Genomic DNA, 25,274 nt, shown 5'->3' with positions numbered 1-25,274 from the left:
GAAACTTAACCACTACGTCACTGGACCAGCCCCCCTCCTCACCTTTAATGACAGCTCCTACATCTTCCAGAGATCACTGTGCAATCTTTATCCTGCAGTCACCTCCGTGCCCTGTTAGCACTGCGTGCGTAACTCTATCATAGCATTTAGTGTCATTACTAAAATGATTGGTTTATACATCTGTCTTACCCATTGCTGCTTATTCCTGGAAGATAAGACTATGTCTTTATTCATCTTTGTGCCTCCAAATCTAGCACAATATCTGGTACACAGATTACCAAAATTTTTTCTAAACTATAGGGAAAAAAAGCTCATACGACTTTTGAGTCATATATGAGACATACAAAGACCTTCATAATTACATCTTACCCTCAACAATTAACACAAGGTGTGGTGTGTTTCACATTACTACAACTTTACATATACTATTTCTTCCACCTAGAATGTTCATTTTGTTTTTCTTCAAAACCTAGGTCATAACATCTTGCCCTTCTTTAAATTCTTATTTTGCTTATCTTCTTTCATTTAATTTAAACTTCAGATTATAACACCAAATACCTACTTTTAAAAAAGTAGTCTAGCTTTCACAGAAATATTGCCTATTATCTACCGTCATATGCAACAAAAAGTTAAAAGTTAACTAACTCCTTCCTCAGTATTACTCCTATGGGAAAGAGGAATCTTCATCACTCAATTATTTATTAAGAAAATACCCAATTACAAACTGTATAAGCAAAAGTCAGCATACCACAAACATATTCACAAATGAATAGATCTTTCAGTAAAAAATTAATCTCCAAACATCTCTCCCCTCTACTTAGATACACTCCCAACCAAGACCATTGTTTCTGTCACTCTCTCATTGATCATTCAAGGATCCAACAATACAATGCAAATTAATTAAAAAGTCAATTTGAGAATCATGGCAAAACCAGTAGGATTCCAAAAGTCATTAAAGTGATGTTAGGGACGAATTGCCAAATCACATGCAAGGCAACTAACACAGCTGACAACAAAAGATGAGAAAATTGACAAGAATGATGACACAATAAGTACATCAAAAGAGAATCATCTGAATAAAGATTTAGAAGATGTGTTCCCAGGAACTGAGGAAGTCTTCAAATGTTTGCTTTGTTTTTGTTTTTTGCAAAGATGATTATCCTTTCAATTATGTTATAAAAGTTAATGTGATGTAAAGGATCGAGTAATATAATTTTTATTAAAAAAATACACTCAAAAAAGCAAACACTTGCCACTTTCATGGTTATGGTTATAGCCAATAACTCATTCACAGTAAGAAAAAAGAAAACACTAATGATACTACAAAATATTTTCCCCAATATAAACTACCAATCAAAGCTTTTATTGACTAGTGACTATAAAATTAATTTTAGTCAGCATCTTAAGTAAATTCACTTTTAGTGGTCTTTTCTAGCACAAACTATCCTCAGAAGTACTTCCATTATTTCGTAAATAGTTGAGTTACTTTATGTATTGCATTGTATTATCAAGACTTATTTATATTTTCTGTTCTCCTAAGAGGTTATTTTCTTGAGGGCTGTAGCCATGACTTACTCATCATCGCATTTACAAAACCTAGAACCATGTACAGCACGTAGGAGCACACAGTAAATTTTTCATGAACTGCATGCAAATTCTAAATATCTAAGTGATTATTAAATAATGTTAAGACTCATATTATGGTCATGTGTCACTTATCAACTAGGATGCATTCTAGAAATGCACCGTCAGCGATCCATCGTCATGTGAACATCATAGAGTATGTTTACACAAACCTAGATGGTATAGCCTATTACATACACACCTAGGCTATATGGTACTAATCTTATGGGACCACCATCATAGATGTAGTCCATTGTTGACAGAAAACATCATTATGTAGCGCATGACTGTCTTGTCTTGACTTTCTGTTCCTCCAGATTTACTTCCTATTCAAATACATGACAAGAGCCTCTGAGATGCAATACTACCTTTAGAGAACTCAACTCAAGTAAGAGAAATAAACCACCGGTACATAAATAACCAAAGCACAAGGCATGAATGTTTCAGAGGACTGCAGATAAAATCCACAGGGAATCAAAAGGAGACCAGCTATAAGAAATCAGAGCTGGTTCTGTGGAGAAGGTTGTATGTGAGCCTTGATTTACAGAAGGGTTGGATCTGGATGTGTAGAAATGGGGGGGTGAGAAGAAAATTAGAGGCAGCAAACTACAGGCACATAAAAGAAAAAAGTTGTTTGACTTCATTGAAATGAGGTTGGGTAAAGGGTAGTGTGATAAATAAGATGTTTAAATGTATACTTGGGTCCAAATATTAGAAGGGATGAATGGTAAATTGTAAAATATACACAATTTTTTCTTTTTCATGAGTGTAAGCACCTAAATATTTTTGACCAGGGGAATAACATGAGCAAAACTATGACAAGGAAATTAACCAACCATAGAGAAACTCTCACAATAGTCTAGGTGAGAGCTAATGATGGTTACAGCAATAAGAATAGCGTGAATTAAAAAAATATAATAGATATCATAGGACAGAATTATCCGCACTTTTACAACGAGGTGCAAGGACAAGCAAATAGTCAAATATAAATCATGCTTTTAGGTCTAAAAAATGTCATTCAGTTTTATTTAACACATACTGAGGCTCTACATGTCAGGAAAGAATAGACTGAGAAAGACTATGAATTCAGTCTTACATTCACAGAACACAAAAGTTTGAAATTTTTGTTTAGAACTGGAAGTGGGACTAGAGACTTCAAAAAAAAGTTAATGTTGCTAGTACAGGAGTCACCTACATAGAAAATGAGATGGCCAAAAGAAAATGTCTAAGTGGAAAAGTTGGTCATAAACAGATCCTCATAGACCACACACAACTGAAGGAAAAGAGAAGAGCCAGAAGATGTAGTCAGAGAAGTACGACAAAAATCAGGAGACAGAAACCAAAGAAGAATTTAAAGAATAAAGGTACAATGAGCCATGTCAAATGATGCAGAAAGGACATGGACAGTAAAGGCTAAGACCGTTGAATTATGGGAATTTTAACAGAGCATTTTTGGAAGGCAAATGCCAAAGAATGAGTGGTGAGGAGTGAGAGGATAAAAGGGTAAGAGAGACAAAAATTGGATTACTCTTTCTCGAGGGTTAGAGGTTTAAAAGGAAGAGATAGGGGCTGGCCCCGTGGCCGAGTGGTTAAGTTCGCGCGCTCCGCTGCAGGCGGCCCAGTGTTTCGTTAGTTCGAATCCTGGGCGCGGACATGGCACTGCTCATCAAACCACGCTGAGGCAGCGTCCCACATGCCACAACTAGAAGCACCCACAACGAAGATTACACAACTATGTACCGGGGGGGGCTTTGGGGAGAAAAAGGAAAAAATAAAATCTTTTAAAAAAAAAAAAAAAAAGGAAGAGATAGGAATGTGGTTTCCATGAATAGCAGAATTAGGAAAAAGTTTTGTTTAGAAGAGGATAACCTTGGATGTTTGTAAGTTGTGAGAATATGCTAATAATTAACTTTTATCCATTAACATATGTTTCAGTCAACAGAATTCCAAAGCAATCTTAAAACTCAGGAGATCTGAACTTCTCACCTTAGAAATTTGGTGATTGAGATAGTAATATATAACAAATATTGTGGTACAAAAGAAAGTCTCTAGAAGTTAACGTGTGGATGCTTTCAAACACAGTGGACATTTAACTAATGGTTTGCACATACTTTTTACACAGAGTAAATTTCAAATAAAGCCCATCTCTTTTTACATATTTCCATACTTACTTTTTTTTTAATTTCCACTTCAATACTGTTAGCACCAACACCCTAAGAAATATCAGACCAAGAACCTGATAAATCAACACACTGCAAGTATTACCAGTTTAATACGGTTGTTCTCCTCTAAGAAATTTAATAAATAGTTTTTAAGCAATTTTCACTTTCTTGCAAAATAAGATTATCTCCAAAATTAAATGAGGAAAACCAAAAAGGAAATTACAGACTCCCCAAAATCTCATTTCTCAAATGGTTTAGTCTAATATCTGAATAACACCACCAAAACTAAAACAAACATAAACAGGATTTCTAATAAAGACTGAAGTACAAGAAATTGACAAAATGATTACAATTAAAAAACAGAGAATTATTTATGTCTAGGAGTTATACACAAGCAGCAACTTTTAAATAAGCAGTAGAAGGAATGGAGAATGAAGAGGAAAATTACAATAATCTCTGAAATAAACGCGAAATTCTTATACACAAGACTGCTTGGAAAAAACAGGAAAACTAAGCATAAAATAGCCAAATTATGAATGAAAAACTCATATCAGAATGTCGTATTTACCATTATGGAAATCTTTTCTTTAAAAATTTTCTCAATGATGCTAAAAACTTCTAAAGAGATATAGTTTAAATATTATGTTACTCTAATATGAAATTTGTAAGACTGGAATATGAATCCGTTAGTATCACTGTAAATAATTTGAAAATTTAATTCACTGAGTAATAAGGAATGCTTCTGACCTGAAATTAATCTATACCATCAATTTCTGAGTTTTCTTCTTTCAAGAATTAAATATATTGAATACTCATTATTTACACATTACGAATTTGTGAATTTACCTACCCACTAAAATTTATGCGTAACCCCAAAATCAATACTTGCAGTGCTTTGACAGTCATTTGCAAGTAAATGCACAGAGCAGCAAAACATTTGAATCTTCTGACACATGTCCTAGCTGAGGTTGAACAAGGAAACACTCTGCGTTCTTGTTTCAGGTCTAATATTATAAACAGGGTCCTTCTGGCAGTCTATTTAGTGCCACCTTTTCCGCTTTTTGTTGGTGATTTTGTTGTTTCACATAGCTCACTAGTGCTGAAGTGCTGTTTTGGTGTTCCTAAGAGCAAGGAGGCTGTGATGTGCCTTATCAAGAAAGTATGTGTGCTACATAAGCTCATCCGAGCATGAGCTAACAGAGCTCAATGTTAATGAAACAAGCATAGATTAACTGAGATGTGCTAAAACAGAAACACACATAAAACAGAGCTATTATTAATCGACTGACAAAAGTGTGAGCAGAGGCTTGCAGGACCACCATCCTGTAATTCCCCTATGAGTAATGGTCCAGTATTTGCTATGTCAGTGCTTAGGGTGACTTTGTAGAACAGAACGACTGCAAATAACAAGAATCAATTGTACTATGTTAGCAACCAAAAATTCAAATGAGTTTTACAACTCTAAAATGTTTCTCATGCATAAATTTTTCAAAAGGTGACAGAAACATTCAAGATTTTTATCTCTATATCATGGTGGACATTCTTCTTCCTAAAAGTCAAAGAGACCATTAAGAGTCACGTCCAATCTAGTCATTTTCCTTACATTGATAGCTAATGCGCATAGCTGATACTGTTCTAATGTGATGATTTCATGGTAACAGGGTTCTTGGGCCAGCTTCACAATAGCACTCCCAGCAGCAAGTCTCAGACGTGACATATCTGGTTTACTGAAAAATAAGCAAGAAAGAACGTAAATTAGATTTCTAAATATCTGCACAAAAACATTTCTACTTTGTATATCTAATTTTGTAAAAATTCCTCTGGTCAAAAAAAAGTGGAAAACAATTTAGTGATACTGAACACCAGATTATGTTTACTTAACTTTGGAAGATAGTGTCTAACACTACAGAATTCTTCTCCTGAATGTTAAGTCTATGGTAAAGTCACTTAATTATTCTCTCATCCTACACAAAATAGCTTTCACCCAAGCCTAGAACAAATCTATTTGTATGTTTAGTTGTTAGGACATAAGTCTTCCACCACAAATTTTTTTGTTGGGGGGGGTGGGGCGCAGGAAGGAATGTGTTTACTTATAGATTAGGCATAAAAATGTCCTAACTTTCTAATCGATCAACTAAAACTACTGTGCTAGGTGCAAAAGTATAATGAAAGCAGATGTAGTGGATAAAACATTACTGTTTTTAACCAGAATTCAACTTTTCAAATACTACCAAGAGGCTCTTTTTTTTGTTTTGTTTTGGTGAGAAGGGTTGGCCCTGAGCTAACATCTATGGCCAATCTTCCTCTATTTTGTGTATGGGACACCAGCACAGCACAGCCCAATGAGTGGGGTGCAGGTCTGCACCCAGGATCCAAACCCTCAAACCCTGGGATGCTGAAGCAGAGAACACAGACTCAACCACTACGCCACAGGGCTGGACCCAAGACACACCTTTCAAATTTAAGGAAAGAAAACTTCTGCTAAGTGGGACACACTCGAAAGATTAGTAAATTCTTGACTAGTAAATACATCTAAATAAGCCTTTCTAATACAGTCACATGAAGCAGCATGTCTTAACAAGAAATGTGCCGTCAGGTGATTTAGTCCTTGTGCGAACATCAGAGTGTACTTACACAAACCTAGATGGTATAGCCTACTACACACTTAGGCTATATGGTACTAATCTTACGGGACCACCATCACATATGCTGTCCATCACTGACCAAAATGTCATTATGTAGCATGTGACTCTATAGTGACATATTAGATGAATTACAGGGATCTTAGACTAACGAAAGGAGGGAAAGTTGTAACTTCTTAATTAGACTCTCCTATGTAGTTCCAGAGTAAAAGATTATTATTCAATATTCATACAACAAATATGTGTCTATCATAGTTATACAGCACCTAGAGTTTAAAAGACACAGCCTTACTTTTCCAAAATCTAATCATCTAGTTGGCTTAAGGTCCCTGCTTTAAATTTTTAAGAATTATGTAAAAATACTGACTGAATGCATGCCAACATTAATAAGGTTCTGAAGTTACATGTCCCAGAGGTGCTTTTCAGTTATCAAAGCAATACTCCAAGTAGCTATCATGAGGTAAATCACTCAAGCACTGCTAAAAGAAAGTCTATTTTTCTCATTGGAGTTGATTTAGTATTAATAAAAATAAATAAATGCTTTACAACTAAGTTTTTGAAGTCCAGGTTTCTATATAAAGCCTGGTTCAAAAATGCAGAACCAACGTAATTCGCACGCATGTGCAGAATTCAAGTATACATTTGATTTTGTTAAAGAATGCCATGAATAAAAACAGATGAGATGAGATCTTTAAAATATGCACAAAAATAATGCAAATAATAAATTTTAGAGACAAAATGTATTAATACTAAGGAAAATTTTCTTCTCCAATTATGATGTAAATCCTAAACAGTGGCATATATAAATTATGAGAGTAGAGAGGTGATGAAACTAATTAGACTGAAAGAAGGTAGGCAGATGAGTTCTACACATGGAATGGTTTACCAGGTTTTATTTTTATTTAATTTGTTTGAGAAGGATGTGCCACTGTTAACATTTGATGCAAAAAGTGTGGCATGAGCAAAACATCTAAGAACAGAAATGAAGATGGAAAGGTAGAAGGCTCCTGGTAGTCACCTTTTTCTATTTTGTTATAAAAGTCTTTAAGATAGATAGATTAAAGAGAGAAAGATACTCTCATATTTTTTATTACCAATAAGAGGCAATAAACGGCACTTGTGTTTTCATAGTGGACAAAATTTCAGCTAACCTTGACATAATAACCACTACACCATCAATACTTGTAATTACTATGTGCTAGGTTGTGTTTTAAATGCCTTAAATATACTAACTTAATTAATTATCATAATAGCTAAATGATATAGGTATAATCACTATCTCTCTTTCATAGATGAGGTATAATCATCATCTTTATTTTGTACAGAAAGGTTAAAGTAACTTGCTGTAGGTCACCTAGTTAGTAAGTGGTGGTGCCAGGATTTGAATCTGGGCTCCAGAGTCCATGTTTTCAATCACTATACTATCCTACATCTTTCAAATAGAACAAAGAAGTGGTTTAAATAATTTACATCAAGTACATTTTTAAATTTTCATATATTTATACTTCTGAAAACAGAGTCAGTAAATTGCCTTCTACCTAGTGTGTTCTTTTTCCTTAGACATTAACGAGAATGTAAAACATCAGTTATTGATTGGTACATTAACATTTTCACATCAGATATTCAAAAAAGTAAGTCTCTTTTGTTTAAAATACGTACGATATATAGCAGTACCCTGCACCACACGTGAATGCCATTTTGAAATAACCACTGTACAAAACATATTACAATAAAAATACATGCATACCTACAAAGCAATACCAATTTTTTAAAAAGAAACACCACTCAACAATTACATCAGATGTTGAAATATTGTGCAATTCAAAGGATTTTGAAATAGTAATTACATACCTAATTTTCCCCTGTTCTGTCAAGTCACCATCACTATGCAATATTGTTGTTAGCAATCTTAAGGTAGAAGTTCCTGATTTACTGTGATTATTTTTCATTCCAAGTAGCCATCGAACCATCATTTTAATAGCCTGAATCTATGTAAAAGACAAATTGACAAATAAAACACTGCTACATTTTAAAGAAAAATATTTTAAAGAAATTCTATAATATCCTTTAAAAAAATGAAGAAATATTTTTAATGGATCCTTTTTAAGGAAACAAAAAAAGAATTATTCTTTTCTGCAAAAATGATGATAATTTTGAATGTTTTAAATTAAAGATGTCTCCCCCCATAGGCAAGTGACGAATGATTTAAGTAAAGACGGGTTCCTTTTGCTTTTATTTTTTTCAATGTTTCCTCAACATACATTCTACCCTTTAGAACCCACAGTAACATCATGCTAAATTCTCTAATCAGAAAAGTTAAGTTCCTAACTGCTAATTATTCACTCTTGTGCCTACGAGAGACTATCTCACATCTGTACTACAGTTTATAACTATGAAGTACTTAAATACTTTAAAAGCTGTTACTGCCTTTAATGTGTGCAACAACTCTTTCCAAAGGGGTGTATATTATCTCTTTTTCACATATTATCTTAGCTCTTTACAGATCTAAGGCTCAAGACCTTACTGGGTCTTGAACAGTGGCATGTGGCAGACACTATTAAGAGTCCTTTCCTGGGCCATTTGGTAAGCATGAACTTAAGTGCAGGTGGCCTGCCTTCTAGTCCAGTGCCACTCAACTATATAAAACTGCTGCTTGAGACCAATGCTGAGAAAACAGGTTTATATTGGAACTCAAAAGTATCAAGCATCATTCAATGATGCTAAAAAGGAAGGGCTGCTCTACAGGTCTGCAGAAATAGAATCTGAAGCTGAAATAACGTGAAAAAGTAGTTCATAATATGAAATATAAACAAAAACACACACACATACACTGAAAGAACTCAGAAGAAATTACAACTAGAAAAACAATATTTAATATATTTGTTCCTAGCTGTCACACCTTGGGCAGTGACTAAGATGAGGACTAGGTTACAGATTAAATAGATGGTTTTAGGAAATCAATATTCTCTTCACTAGTGATGAGCAATCTTCCTTTTTTTCTTTTCTTTTCTTTTCTTTTTTTTTTTTGGTGAGGAAGACTGGCCCTGAGCTAACATCTATTGCCAATCTTCCTCTTTTTGCTTGAGGAAGATTGTTACTGAGCTAACATCTGTGCCAATCTTCCTCTATTCCATATGGGATGCCGCCACAGCATGGCTTGACAAGCACTGCTAGGTCCATGCCCAGGATCTGAACCTGTGAACCCTGGGTTGCTGAACTGGAGCATGCCAACTTAGCCCCTATGCCACTGGGCCAACCCTGTGATGAGCAATCTTTTATGTGTAATTCCTAATTCAAGGAATTACAGGGTGAATTTTTTTTTTTAAATCAAAATAAAAAGTTTCATCAAATCCCAGGGAAAACATGAGTGTCTTAAAACCTGGATGACCATCTGTACTAAACAGCAGAATGTACATAGGAAAATCATCATTGTCTTTTGCCAGTAAAAGGTCAATATCTAAGAAGCAGCAACTTGAAGGCAGTTGTCAAATTCTTTTTTTCTCAAATTAGATTATGTGCAGCTACCAACAAGGCCTCGAGTTTCTCATTATTGCCTATACTCTCTCAGCACATGGGATAATGTTATACAATAAATATAAAAGCTTGAATGATTTTAATAGTCATAGCTTTATAACAGAAATAGGAATTTTAACACCTATAATAATAAATATATTAAATATATTAAAATCAACAGATCTATGCATATTACTCACTTTGACCATTGTCTCAGGAGAAACTTCTTCATCTGGAACCCAAAGCTTAGTTGTCTTTTTTCCTGGAAGCTAAACAAAAATTAAGGACTTTAAAACATGAATGTGAATTCTCATGTTTAATTAATACTTAGTGAACAAATGAAATTTTTATCTGCTGCAGTGACACTCACTATATATGACTAAAATACCTCATCTAACCCTATTATTCAAAAAGGTTGAAAGGCCTATCTTCACTACCACCCACATACAGCACTTATACATCCATCACCAGTTGGTTCTTTCTAGGTGTGAGGTAGGACTGACTTTAACCTCTTACATATACTCCCTTCCTTAGCCCCTTTGGAGACTAATAATTATTTAAGGCAGCTGGCAAGCACTAGGATAAATATCAATGAAGCCAAAAAGTGTAGTTCTTAAACAAGGGAAAGGTATATACAAAAAATCTTGAGAAGGGGAGAGGCCTGCCTGGTGGCACAGTGGTTAAGCTCACATGTTCCACTTTGGAGACCTGGGGTTCGCCGGTTTGGGTCCCAGGTGCAGACCTATGCACTGCTTATCAAGCCATGCTGTGGCAGGCGTCCCACATATAAAGTAGAGGAAGATAGGCAAGGATGTTAGCTCAGGGCCAGTCTTGCTCAGCAAATAGAGGAGAATTGGTGGCAGATGTTAGCTCAGGGCTAATCTTTCCCAAAAAAAAAAAAAAAAAATCTTGAGAAGGGGAAAAATTAGGAAGGTTTGCACTTGAAGATGTTACAGAAAACATGCATTAATATCTTTCTTCCTAAATCCCACCAAAATGGCAACACACACACATATACACATCCCAGTTAGCAAGGGTGGAAAATAAAAGGGGCCTAAAAGAAACAAGAACCATTGGAAAATTTTGAAAAACACAAAATACACAATGAAAAATTAATAGAGCTAGAGAGCTTACATCTCCATAAAAGCACAGAAGGAAACACCCTCCTAAAAACTTAGTTTTTTTCAACACAATCACAGAATAATCGCGAGATGATAAACTGCAGGTATCGAGAGATGTGAATTTGCGGTGGCAGCCAGAAAATTAAAGTAAGGTAACAAAAGAGCTGAACGCAATCCTGGAACACTGGAGATTCTATTTGTATCCCTAGCTGACATGACTGATTTCCAGGAGGACTAGCAAACAGAAATCAAACAGCCCCTCAACTACACCTCTGGCAACGGACAGGTGCCCTCAATATCCAGAAGGCCAACTCCCCACACACATAAAGCTGAAGATTTACACACAACTTACAATGCAATTTTTCAGTTGAGAAGCGCCTTCAAAATATGAAGTGAAAATAATGAAAAAGGAATCACATTAGAAACATTCAAATGAAATTTCTGAACTAAGAATATCAAAAAGATTCCGAAAGCTTCCATGGGGAATCTACCAACAAAGGAGCAAGAATCAGAACAACTTCAGATTTCTCAGCTGCAGGAGTAGAAGCCAAAAGACAATGTTTGACTCTTCTGTAGCCAAGTGACTTGAAGCACAGAATTCCAGTATTCAAGAATGAGGGGAAAAATATTTTCAGAAATCCAAGACAGAGGAGAGTTTCAAAATTACAAGCCATTTTGAAAGAATTATTCAAACATAATACTCCACTAAAAACTTTAATTCACAAGAAAAAACTCAATCAGCATAAATTACAAATAAAAAAAAACAAAAAAGTTATCACAAATAAGACCAACAGACTGTCAGATGGGTTCAAAAACAGTAAAATAAAACCACACAGGGCCAGCCCAGTGGTGCAGCGGTTAAGTTCACACACTCCGCTTCGGCAGCCCAGGGTTCGCCAGTTCAGATCCCAGGTGCGGACATGGCACCGCTGGGCAAAAAAGCCATGCTGTGGTAGGCGTCCCACATATAAAGTAGAGAAAGATGGGCACGGATGTCAGCTCAGAGTCAGTCTTCCTCAGCAAAAAGAAGAGGACTGGCAGCAGATGTTAGCTCAGGGCTAATCTTCCTCAAAAAAAAAAAAAAAAAGAAAGAAAGAAAAACCCCACACAGATACAGCAAAACCAATGATAGAGAAACTAAAATTAACAGGATGATAAAATATACCAGTCAAGATGAAAAGCATTACATGGGATATGGATTTAAATGGGATACTCATGTAAACAGAATAGCAATGTACTTTTTTTTTTATATCTTCCACTACAACAAGATAAAAAAAATTCATGAACATTTGTACAACTAGCAGGCTAGTATCAAAATATACCAAAACAAAAATGATTTTAAAAAAAGGAAAGATCGAAAACTTTATCATCACAGCAAAAGACTCGAAAAACTTTCAAAAACTGATAGACGAAGTTGAGATGAAAAAAGGTAAAGTATAAGAAATACACATAGAAATATGAGGAAATATATAGACAAAATATTCAAGGATTAGAAAAAAATCAAAACTGGCATTCTTCATAAATATGATTAAAAACAAAAAGAGTTTAGCAAGAAAGATGGACATAAGATCAAAACTACAAAATAATTCCCCAAATCAACCACAAACAAAAAATAATAACTTTAAAAACCAAAGTACCTAACAAAGTTGTGCAAGAGAAGATGAGGAAGGAAAGATTATTCAATACATTGTACTGGGAACTTGGTTATCCTAATAAATTGTACTGGGAATAAAAAGAAATGGAATCCTTAAGTTATAGCATACAAAAAAGCAAACAAATAAATCAATTCCAGATAGATTAAACTTTTTGTGTGAAAAGAAAACCTTAAAACTTTTAGAAGAACATATGGGAGACTATTTTTATGACACGGGAGTAGGGAAAGATTTCTTAAATAAGATGTAAAAAGCATTAACTACAAAAAGAAAGGAATGATAAATTTAGCTACATTAAAATTAATAACTTTTCTTCAAAGGACACCATAAAGGGCGTAAAAATGCACACCATAAATGAGATTTTATGCATTTTATGAGGATATTAAAACATGTACCTGAAAAGTATTAATGTGTGTAAAGAATGTCTATGAGAAAAAGATAACCCAGAAAATAAAGGCAAAAGTCATCAAAAGGAATTTCAGAAAGGAGGCAACATGAATGGTGACTAGACATATAAACTTAAAGTAATCAGAGAAATGCCAGTTAAGAGTATAATAAGATACTATATCTATTAGATGGACAAAAATTAAGAAAACTGACAATAATGGGTGTTATACACTGCTGAAAGAAAAATAAGTTTTAACAACCATTTTGAAAAATAATTCAGCAATAAAACTAAAAGTTAAATATGCATATACACTGATTCATCAATTTCACTCATATGAATATAACCTGCAGAAATTCTTGCTCTGTGCATTAGGAGGTCTCTGTAAGAACATTCACAGGAACACTGTGCAAAAGAGGAAAGAAATGGAAATATTCCAAAAGTCCACTAGGAGAATAAATTATGAGGTATTTTGCACAATGATATAATACAGAGTAATGAATGAATGAACAACAGCTAGATTTAATAACAAGGATTATTCCAAGAAACAAATGTGTATGATAAAAGCAAATCATCCAGAAATATATATGGTATAATATAACTCTTACAAACTTCAAGAAGAAGCAAAACTAAACAAGTGTGTTGCTTATAGAGAGATATACAGTAAAGTGCTGTTTTGTCTTAGTCAGGAATTAATAAACCCAAAATTCTTCACAGTGGTTACCTGAGGCAAGAAAGAAACAAGAAAAAGTTTGGAGAGTAATAACACCAGGAGCTAACAATTCACAGGTGTTCACTGTATTATAATAAAACAAGTTACACAAATGCCATATACATATATACATTCCTTTGTATATATCAAATATAACATAGAATAAGACAAATTAATGGACTAAAAGAGGTAAAAGGGGGCTCTGTTTCTTACAAGAGCTGACTAGGTTGTCTTGAACCTATCTTCCCACTGGAACAAATGGAGAGGGTAGATAAAATATTTTTTTTAAATCGGCGTGAAGGAAACAGAGAGCTACCAAAGCAGTGAGAATTTGCAGGGCAATGTTTCAAAAGAAAGAGTAATCCAGAGATTTGAGTCTGGCACTAGGATTGCTTCTCTCATACAAAGGACAGCTGCTTCTGAAAGGGAGGCTGAGAGGTTGAGCAATGCTTTCATCAATGTCAGAGAGCTGAAAGGAAAAAAACTGGAATTCTGGACCCAGTGAAAAGTAGAGTCCTTGTTAAACACCCCAGACTTTTGGGTGGATCCCAAACAACCACACCCAAGACACAAAGATGAGCAGAAAAAGAATCTGTCAAAAACTGAAGCCCAGCTTCCAATCACTGCATGTGCGATTGGATGAAGGTGATCTGACAACAGCTCAACTGTCTGTCAGATGCAAAAATAAATCCTCTCTGAAAAAATTATAAAATCCTCCAGAATCTCAAATTATCTCTACAATTTTTCATACACAAAGTATACCACTCAATTAAAACTAACACGTGCAAGACAAGACTTGACCAATAATCAAGAGAAAAAACAGATGAGAGAGGGAAAAAAGCCACAGGAGATCCAGATATTGAGGCTCAAAGATATAAAATTTAACATAATTATAGATGTTCAATTATTAAATGACAAGATGAGAATTCTCGCAGGGAACTAAAAGCTATACTAAAAACTAAGGAAATTATAGAATTGAATAAGTGCGATTAAGAATTCAATGCATGGGCTTAACATTAGATTAGATAGATCTGAAGAGGAAATTAGTGAACTCAAAGACAGGTCAGAAGAAAACAAAAACTAAAACATGAGAGGCAGAAAAGAACAGAAAAAGTATGTCAGATAGCTGGGTCACAGCAAAAACAAAAATTGTATGTTTAGAGTGTTTAAATAGAACTACAGCAAAAGAGTAAAAAGAATATTAAACAGAGACAGTATTTGAGGAGATAATGCCCTAAAGTCATTCAAAATTTCTGAAAGATATCAAAGCTATACATTCAAGAAGAGCTACAAACCCCAAGTAGGATAAATATAAAGAAAAGCACACCCAGATACATCTCAGTAAAACTGGAATCCAATGCAAAATAGTACAGATTAAAAGTATTCACAGCAAAAAGACAAAATCTTCAAAGGAACAAGATTGTCAGCCGACTTCAAGAGAAAAGATAAGAAAATGGAAAATCATGGAATAATATCTTCAAATTATTGAGGTGAGGAAATGCACCAATCCAGAAATCTAAATCTGAAGAAAATATCCTTTAAAAATTGAAGGAAAAACAAAGACATTTTCAGACAGACAAAAACTGCGAGAATTCATTAGCAGGTATCCACACTAAAAGAAATAGTACTTTAACTCTTTGGGTAAAAAGAAAATCATCACATAGACAAAAAGAAACGAAAAGCAAGAGAAAGGGGAAAATACATTGGTAAATCTAAATAAGTGTTAACTGTATAAAATAACAACAGTAATGGTCCTGTGTGAACAAGCACAAAAAGCATCAGAGAATAAAGGGAATTAAAGTATTCTAACATTCCCTTAGAGTACTGAAACTGCTGTCCTGAAAGTTGACAACAGACTAATTGATATTAGCCCTCAATAAGTCAAGGAAGGGTGCATGTTGTAATCTCCAGGACAACTACTAAAAGAAAAGGAAAATGTAAAACAAACAAGCCAGTAAAGGGGTAAATGAAATAAAAATATTTAATCAAAAATAGGGCAAGAAAGAAAAGAAAAAGAATACAGAAATGATAGAACAGATAAAAATTAGATGGCAAATTAACAAAATCACTATTTACATTACATGTGAACAAACTATTCTAATTAAAAGATGAAGTTGACAGAAAATATGTAAGAACTGGGTTCGATATTCTATGTAAGCCATTTAGAGAAGTTTTCCAGTCCTCTATCAGTAATTATTAGCCTATCTTTCCCCCCTGAGATTGGGAATGAGATAAAAATATCCGCTATGATGATTTCTATTGTTTTGAAGGTCCTGACCAATGCACAAGGAAGGAAAAAGAAATAAAAAGCATTAAGAAAGGAATAGAAAAAAACCAAAGCTGTCATTATTAACAATTGACATGACTGTGAAAGGAGAAAACCCAAAAGAATGCAAAAACTAATAGTTTTAAACATTGTCTTTAACAGAATCCCAGGATACAAAGTCAACATAAAAAGAAGTAATATTATATCTATATGCCAACAATAAGCAATCAGACAATAAGCAATCAGACAATAAATATTAAAATTGTATTACTTACAATAGCATCAAAAAGCATAAAATGTCTATAAAATAGAGGAAGATGGGCATGGATATTAGCTCAGGGCCAGTCTTCCTCAGCAAAAAGAGGAGGATTGGCAGCAGATGTTAGCTCAGGACTAATCTTCCTCAAAAAAAAAAAAAGACGCATAAAATGTCTACAAACACACTTAAAGATAAGCAAGATCTCTACACCAAAATTTAAGAAACAACACCCAGAGAAAACATTACCCTTAGAAAACTACCTAAGACACATATCATCTTCACAAAATGGAAAGCTCAGGATTATAATACCATGTTCATGGAATGGAAGGTGGTATTATAATGATAAAAATTACCTTCAAATTTATACTTCAATACACTTCCTATCAAAATTCCAGCCAGGTATGGTATATGTTGGGGAGGAGTGGTACAGGAAGAACTGACACGCTGATTCTAAAGTTTAGATAGAAATACAAAAGGCTAAGAATAGCAAAAACAATCCTGAAGATGATGATGATGAAGTAGCAACAGCAGCAGCACTTGTCATTAATGACATTTGGAGGATTTAAGCTACTAGCTATCAAAACTGGTTATAATAATTAAGACAGTGTGAAACATAATAGAGCAGAATATGTACATGTGATTTAGAATAAAAGTAACAGTAAAAAGCAGTGGGGTGGGGGCTAGCCCCGTGGCCAAGTGGTTAAAGTCACGTGTGCCCTGCTTTGGCACCCTGGCTTCGCGGCTTTGGATCCCAGCGCAGACCTACTCCACACATCAGCCATGCTGTAGGGCCAGCCCACGTAAACAGAAGAAGATCGGCACAGATGTTAGCTCAGGGCTAATATTTTCAAGCAAAAAAAAAAAAAAATGAGGAAGATTGGCAACAGATGTTAGCTCAGGGTGAACCTTCCTTACCAAAAAAAAAAAAAAAAGGCAGTGGGGAAGATTCAGAACCTCGGATTTGGCAATGGATTCTTAGATGTGAAATCAAAAATGCAAGCAACAAAAAATAAGTAAGTTGAACTTTATCAAAATTTAAAACTTTTGTGCATCAAAGGACAGTATCAAGAAAATAAAAACACCAAAATATGAAAAGGCAACCTACTGAATAGGAGCAAATATTTGTAAATCATCTATCTGATAAGGGGTTAATATCCAAAATATATAAAGAACACATACAACTCAACAGCAAAAAAGTCCAATTAAAAAATGGACAGAGGATCTGAATAACATTTTTCCAAAGACATATAGGTGGCAAACAGGTACAAGAAAACGTGCTCAACATCACTAATCATCAGGGAAATTCAAATCAAAACCACAATGAGACGTCACCTCACTCCTGTCAGAACGGCTATTATCAAAAAGACAAGAAATAACAAATGTTGGTAAGGATGTGAAGAAAAGGGAATCCTTCTATACTGTTGGTGGGAATGTAAATTAGTGCAGCCACTACAAAAAACAGTATGGAGAATCCTCAAAAAATCAAAAATACAATTACATATTATCCAGCAATTCCACTTCTGGGCATTATCCAAAGGAAACGTAAACACTAACTTAAAAAAGTATTTGCATCCCTACGTTCACTGCAGCATTATTTACAATAGCCAAGATATGGAAACAACCTAAGTGTCCATTGATGGATGAATGAATAAAGAAAACGTGGCATATATACAAGATGGAATATTATTCAGCCATAAAAAAGAAGGAAATCCTGCCACTTGCAACAACATGGACGGACCTTAAGGGCATTATGTTAGGTGAAATAAGTCAGACAGATAAAGACAAATACCATATGATCTCTCTTATATGCGGCATCTGAAAAAAAAAACCCAAAACAGAGCCAGCCCTGATGGCCCAGTGGCTAAAAGTTTGGCACAGTCCACTTCGGCAGCCCACATTCAGTTCCTGGGCGCAGAACTATACCACTCATCTGTCAGTAGCCATGCTGTGGCAGTGGCTCAGAGAGAAGAACTAGAAGGACCTACAACTATAATATACACCTATGTACTGAGGCTTTGGGGAGAAATGAAAAAAAAGAGAGGGGAAGATAGGCAACAAATGTTAGCTCAGAGTCAAATAATCAATAAAAATAAAAAACACAACTCATAGATATAGAAAATAGACTGGTAGCTGCCAGAGGCAGGCAGTGGCAGATGGGTGAAATGGTTGAAGGACGTCAAAAGGTACAAACTTACAGTTATAAAATAAATAAGTCATGGAATGTAATGTACAGTATGACTATAGTTAACTGTATTGTATAAGTGGCTGTACTGTATATTTGAAAGTTGCTAAGAAAACATCTTAAAACTTCTTATCACAGGAAAAAAATTGTTAACTGTGTGGTAAGCTATTAATTAGATTTACTAGGGTGATCATTTCACAATGTATATATACAAATACATTTTATATATAATTAGTAAGCTGAAATTAATATAACATTATACGTCAATTATATCTCAATAAAAAGAATTAAAGGACAACTTTTTTTTAAGTGAAAAGACAACCTAAAGAATGGGAGAAGATATTTGCAAATTATAACATCTGATAAGAGACTTGTATCTAGAATATATAAAGAACTATTACAACTCAAGAAAAAGACAAACAAACCAACAAAAACATGGACAAAGGACTTGAATAGTGATTCCTCCAAGAAAGATAAACAAATAGCTAATGAGCACATTAAAAGATGTTCAACATCATTAGTTATTAGAGAATTGCAAATCAAAACTGCAATGAGATAGCACTTCACACTCACTACGATGGCTATAATCAAATTAATGGAAAATAACAAGTTGGCAAGGATGTGAAGAAACTGGAACCTTCACATATTGCTGGTAAGAAGGCCAAATGGTGCAGCCACTGTGGAAAACAGTTTGGCAGTTCCTCAAAAAGTCACACATAGAACTACCATATAATCCAGTAAATTTACTCCTAGGTAAATAACCCCAAAGAACTAAAAACAGGTACTCAAACAATTACCCAGACACAACACACAGAAGCACCATTCACAATATTCAAAAGGTGGAAACAACCTAAATGTCCATCAATGAGTGGATAGATAAACAAATTGTGATACACACATACACAAAATATTAAGCTATAAAATGGAATGAGGTAGTGATACATGCTACTATGTGGATGAACCTCAAAAACATTATGCTAAGTGAAAGAAGTCAGACACCAAACGTCACATATTTTATGATCCCATTTACAGGAAATATTCAGAATAGGTAAATCCATTGAAACAAAAAGGAGACTGGAGGTTGCCAGGGGTTGGCAGAAATGGGGAGTAACTGCTTCATGAAAATGATCTGGAACTAAATAGAGCTGGTGGTTGCACAACACTGTTAATGTACTAAATGCTACTGAACTGTACGCTTTAAAATGGTTAATTTTATGTTACGTGAATTTCACCTCAATGTTTTTCAAAAAGCAACAGGAAGACAGTCTTTCCAATAAATGGTGCTGAGTCAGACAGAAATAAAACTCAATCTTGACAATGACCTCATACCATATACAAAAATCAATTCCAAGTAGATTATAGGATTAAACGTGAAAAGTTAAACAATAAAGCTTCTGGAGCAACAATAGCCAACAGAACTTTCTAAGACAGTGGAAATGTTCTGTGCTGTTCATTACTAGACATACGTGGCCATTAAGTACTTGAAAGGTGTGAACAGATTTATAATTATATTTTAGTTTAAACTTAAATTTAAATAGTTACATGTGGCTAGTGCCTAGTATACTAGCACAGTTCTAGAAAATAACACAGGGAATACATTCACAACCTTAGGGTAGGCAAAAAAAGACAAACAAGATAAGTGCTAATCAAAAAGAAAATAATCGATAAAATGGGTTTTATTAAAATTAAGAACTTCTGTTCATCAAAAAATACCATTAAGAGAGTAAAAGGGCAAGTTACAAAGCAGGAAAAGAAATTTGCAAAACATCTTGCCAACAGAATATACAAGGAAATCTTACAAGTGAATAAGAGAGGGATTGACAACTTAATAGAAAAATGTGGAAGAGGTTTGAGCAAGCACTTCACAAAAGAGGACAGCCAAAATGTCAATACACATAGGAAGAAGTACCCAAGAACATATCATTCATTACACATTCATATAATGGCTAAAACGTTAAAGATTTGCATATCTAGTTCAGACAAGGAAATGGAACAGCTAGAACTTTCATGCAGCACATATAGGAATGTTAATTGGTTTAATCACTTTGAAAAACCATTTGGCAAAATCTAAAACTGAACTTATACATACCCCCACAATGCAGCAATTACAACAGAAATACATACATAAGTGCACAAAATATGTAAAAGAATATCCGTAACAGCAGTATTCACTTAACACTGAAAATAGCTAAATGTCTAGCAACAGAGCAGATACATTATGGTATAAAAAAACAATGAAATCCTATACAGCAATGAACAGACTACTGCTATACACAACAAGATGGATTAATCTCACAAACATAATATTGAGGGAAGGAAGCCAGACATAAAAGATTTACTGTGTGTGATTCCAATTATAAAACTTCAAAAACAAGTAAAGCTAATTTACATGTTTAGAAGCTGGAATAACAGTTACCTTCAGGGAACAGGGACGAGCTAATAACAGGAAAAAGAGACAGCATGCTTTTGGGATGCTGGTAATATTGTGTTTTTTTACCTGGATAGTTGGTTAGTTGAAAATGCCAATTGTGATAACTTAATGAACCGTAATCTTATAAAGTGTGTGTTTTTCTGGTATGTTTTATCTTAATAAAATTTTTTCATTAAAGAAAATAAAACATTAAGGATACAGAAAACCTAAACACATGATTGGCAAACAAGACCTAAAGAACATATATGAAATACTGAACTTAGGGGAAGAAAAAGTGAGAGAGACAGCTGAAGGACACAGCCAGAGGAACTGGTAGACAATGGTAATTAATACAGGCCTTTGGTCTCCAAATCACAAGGCTCTAGTCAACGAAGTTAAACAGCTACAAATCATTAGATATCTAATATATACAATTATTTTGACTAGTATCTCCACAAACTATTTTTCCATTACCAATTAGTTTAAAAGTATTAATAGTATTAAAATGTATTAATAGGATGTTAAGAATAATGATGGATATGAAACATGATAATATAGCTACACATTTCAAGAGTTGTAACTATATTTTAAGAGAAGAAACTTTATCTCATATTTCTTTTCATTCTCCAAAGAACCTAGTACAGCCCTGAGAACACAGCAGACACACACATATACACACAGTATACACACACACACACACACACACACACACACCACACATGCATAAAACTCCATGTGAGGGATCAAATTCTCCCACAACCAAACACATCCTGCCCCAAATACTCAGAAACTGGAGACAGACAAAACCATTACTTCTTTCCAATGTTTTCTCCCAGGACTCTTAATTCTCTACTGTATGTAGGTAAAGGAACAACTACTGTCATGACAGCCATACTGTCAACTAGCTAGTCAGTTTTCCCATTTTTTTAAAAATAGATGTCATTACAAAAATTAAACCCCTGCAAAGTTGAAACAGACAGAATCAGGTGATATTTTGTATTTATCAAGGAATGTATATCAGGTCACATGCCTATGGTCAACTGAAGAGATGTTTCAATCTTATTTTACTTATAATGGAGTTACAGCATGTTAAAAAACAAGAAAATGTAAAATAAGGCAGCCACGTGAAGTGTTGTTTATGTCTTTTCACTTCTCTCTTTGTTGTATAAAATTTTAGAAGGTAACATAAGGAAGAACACAAGTCTAAAAAGTAAAAATTACCCGATCATTCATAAGAAGATCTTTCACAATGAAAGTAGCTACCAAAGACTTCAAAGGAGCAGCAAATTGATCAGGGGCAAGAAGAGCAATATGACCAATAGTAACCAATGGTGTTATGAGATGTTCCAGGTTGCTTGGGTCTAGGCTCTTATGCAGAGGCTGAAAATGAGGAAAGGAAAACATATTCAATTCCATAGATATGCAAATGTCATCTTCAAATTTAAAACACTACAAAACTTTCAATATACATACAGTGTATAAGTAGTAGCTCAAGCTTACATCTAAACTTCTACAGGTTATTTATATCTAGAAGGCATCACATTTAAATATTTTTGGTTTTGCCCAAGTCATATTTTAGAGGTAGGTAAAGAAACATTTCAGCATAGAGAATCATACTATGTATCATATATTTTATGAGCACATACATGAATATGTTAGAGACTGCCAGAGCTCACCACCATGCACTTCCTGGGCATAAGGATGACTGTATAAGCAGCCTCCTCTGCAGTTAGGCGAGGATATGTGAGTAAGTTATGGTTAACAGAATGGCAGTGAAAGTGAGGAACGCCATGCCTGCACTGTGGCAGGTATGAGCAGTGTGTCTTCTCCACATTCTCTCTCTTTACTCACTGGCTGGCTTAATACCAAGGATCCAGTGGAACTTAAAGTCACTAGTCAAAAATAGTCTGTGTGCCTAAGTCACCGATTAGAATGCAATCCGAACACCCAACTGGACTTTTTTCAGGAGCAAGAAATAAGCTTTTATTATGTACAGTCACATGCATTTCTGTGGATTTTTAGAGCATCAAATATTAAGTATTATAACAAATAAAACTATCTTTGTTATTCTGATGGGAAACCCAACCATTTACATGTATTTTCCCATAACAAAAGAATGAGGCTCCTCATATACTCATATAGAATGATATTTTAAATGTATTGTTAAATGTTTAAAATAGGAAAATCAGAAGAGTGACTCTAGTATGCTAGCACTGGCATAAGGGGAGGGAGAAAGGGACAAAATATGTATTTATATTACTTGTATATGAATAAAATCTCTCCAGCAAAGTATATTAGAAACTGATAATACTGACTGCCACTGGGAAAAGGAACTAGATGGCTGGGGATACAGGGCTGGGGTGACAGCGGAGAGAACTTTTTACTATTTACTATTTGGATAGTTGCTTTGCTATCTTTTGATTTTGAAGCAAGTACATATATTATCTATCAGAAATTTTGATGACACATTTTAATCAAGAGTTGATGCTCTATCCTCCCATACTGAACACCAAGAATTTCAGGCTTGAAAAACAATATAAAACTGTTCTTTCCCAACATATTAGGGCAACATGAGGCTTCACTTAGTCCAAAGTACATTTAAATGAGTTTCCTTCTTGCTATCCTTGATGACTTCCCTCAATAGTCCCACTGCATGCCTAAGTGCTAGCTTGTTGTTTATATTATAAACAAAAATCTGATAGTGTAAATAGTTCTTTTAATTATTATAATGACTGTGACAATTTTTCACAATCAGATGATAAAATCACTTCTGAAACAGCAAAATTAATGGCCAGACCCTGGATTACTAGTAACCTCATAAAGGCCTCTATAAAACCTTTTCTCAGAAAAACAGCCATCCTTGCATGCTGAAGGATTACAGGTTAGGTTCTTATAAAGATGAAATAAAATAACAGATATAATATCAAAATGAAAATAAAAGTATCCTACAAATTCAAGTTATTATCAGCATTATCCTCATCACCATAATTTAAAGGAACAAAAGATTAATCAAGAAAAACAAAGGTTTTTGATAACTCAAAATGAAGTCATTGAAGTCATTCTCATATACAAAACCAGACTACAGAAAATACCTCCACCCCAAAATGCACAAAATTTAAACTTAATTATTTGCTATCTACAGCAAAGATGCTGTCAGAAAGACAAAGAAAGCTACTTTTCTTCCTCCTGCAGGTCTTTAACATAACACTACATGAAAATATAACAAAATTAGCACAAATGTTTCTAGAACAGAGATAATAAGTCAAAGTATTTATGCTAGGTAGCTTCAGCTTAATTTCCAGATTGTTCTGACTTCACTCAAAGCTACTGAACTAAAATTATAAGACAGCATTTTACAGATTTTTTGCTTATCTTCTATTTGCAATAAGAATGCTCAAGATAGCCCTTGATTATAATAGATTGCAATAAAATGACAATGCTTATATAGAAAGGGTAATTTAAAGTGTAGAAAAAATATGAAATATATATTGAAAAGACACTTTAATCTGACATAAAATTAAGTCAGTCATTAAAGTATAAACTTATTTACTTTACATTACCAATTAGTATTGATTTACAAACCCCACACTTCAGTAGTATCTCATAAACAGAGATTAATTTTCAAACCTGTAAACTGACAAAATAATCATCTATTACCTATTATCAATAAGTATGACTTTATATATAATTACTTATTAATGAAAAATAGTTTCCTAATACTAAAAGCATAAAGTAATGTCAAATATTATACAATTGTTTGATTTCTGAATTTGAGTTAGCATTAAACATCTGAATAATCAGATATTTCCATGTTAACCACTGATCAATATTCAGTATAATGATTCAAATTCTGAAAATACACTAAAAAACGATGTATCTCCAAATGTGAACATTCTGTAACATCAATAACATTTACTTTTTAACAATAACATTTGAAACAAAAAATTTTTTTCTCTTTACCTCAAATATCTGTGCAAACTGGGTCTCTTTACTAGAAAATATCGCATGGATACAATGAATGGCATATTTAGCTTGACGGGGGGGTCCTTTTTTAGATTTGTGATGCAAAACAGGAAGCAAAGCTCTAGAAAAAGAAAAAGAAAGAAAGAAAAACAATAAGCCAGAAAAATCAATATGACTTCCACTAGATACTCAAATGTTTGTATTTTTTAAGTAATGTTTGTAAGAACAAAACAAGTCACAACATCTACTCAGAAACATTTTCAATCTATAATTTTCCTTTACAAATATCTATACTAAACATATAATCCATTTTCCTCCTTTTTACTTAACAATTATAAATACAAAAAAGGATGGTGACCCATTTCTTCTTTTTAATGTCATTCC

At 34.0% G+C, this 25,274-nt stretch overlaps 1 protein-coding gene across 16 annotated transcripts in view; it reads right to left on the bottom strand.

Annotated features, from left to right (window-relative positions):
* PDS5B (PDS5 cohesin associated factor B) overlaps positions 1 to 25,274 on the bottom strand; it is a 194,240-nt gene that overhangs the window by 23,360 nt on the left and 145,606 nt on the right. For all 16 annotated transcript variants that reach the window (XM_070577953.1, XM_070577957.1, XM_070577967.1 and 13 more), the window contains 5 exons: positions 24,888 to 25,011; positions 22,149 to 22,307; positions 10,141 to 10,209; positions 8,279 to 8,415; positions 5,389 to 5,512 (listed from right to left, as the gene is read on the bottom strand). In XM_070577953.1, coding sequence (XP_070434054.1) covers positions 5,389 to 5,512; positions 8,279 to 8,415; positions 10,141 to 10,209; positions 22,149 to 22,307; positions 24,888 to 25,011 — 613 coding nt within the window. The remainder of the gene's footprint in view (positions 1 to 5,388; positions 5,513 to 8,278; positions 8,416 to 10,140; positions 10,210 to 22,148; positions 22,308 to 24,887; positions 25,012 to 25,274) is intronic.

This window comes from Equus przewalskii, chromosome 16 (genome assembly GCF_037783145.1).
Source record: "Equus przewalskii isolate Varuska chromosome 16, EquPr2, whole genome shotgun sequence".
In the NCBI taxonomy this organism is placed as follows: domain Eukaryota; kingdom Metazoa; phylum Chordata; class Mammalia; order Perissodactyla; family Equidae; genus Equus; species Equus przewalskii.
The sequence above is the reverse complement of the archived record's forward strand: the minus strand, read 5'-3'. Positions and strand labels throughout refer to the sequence as shown.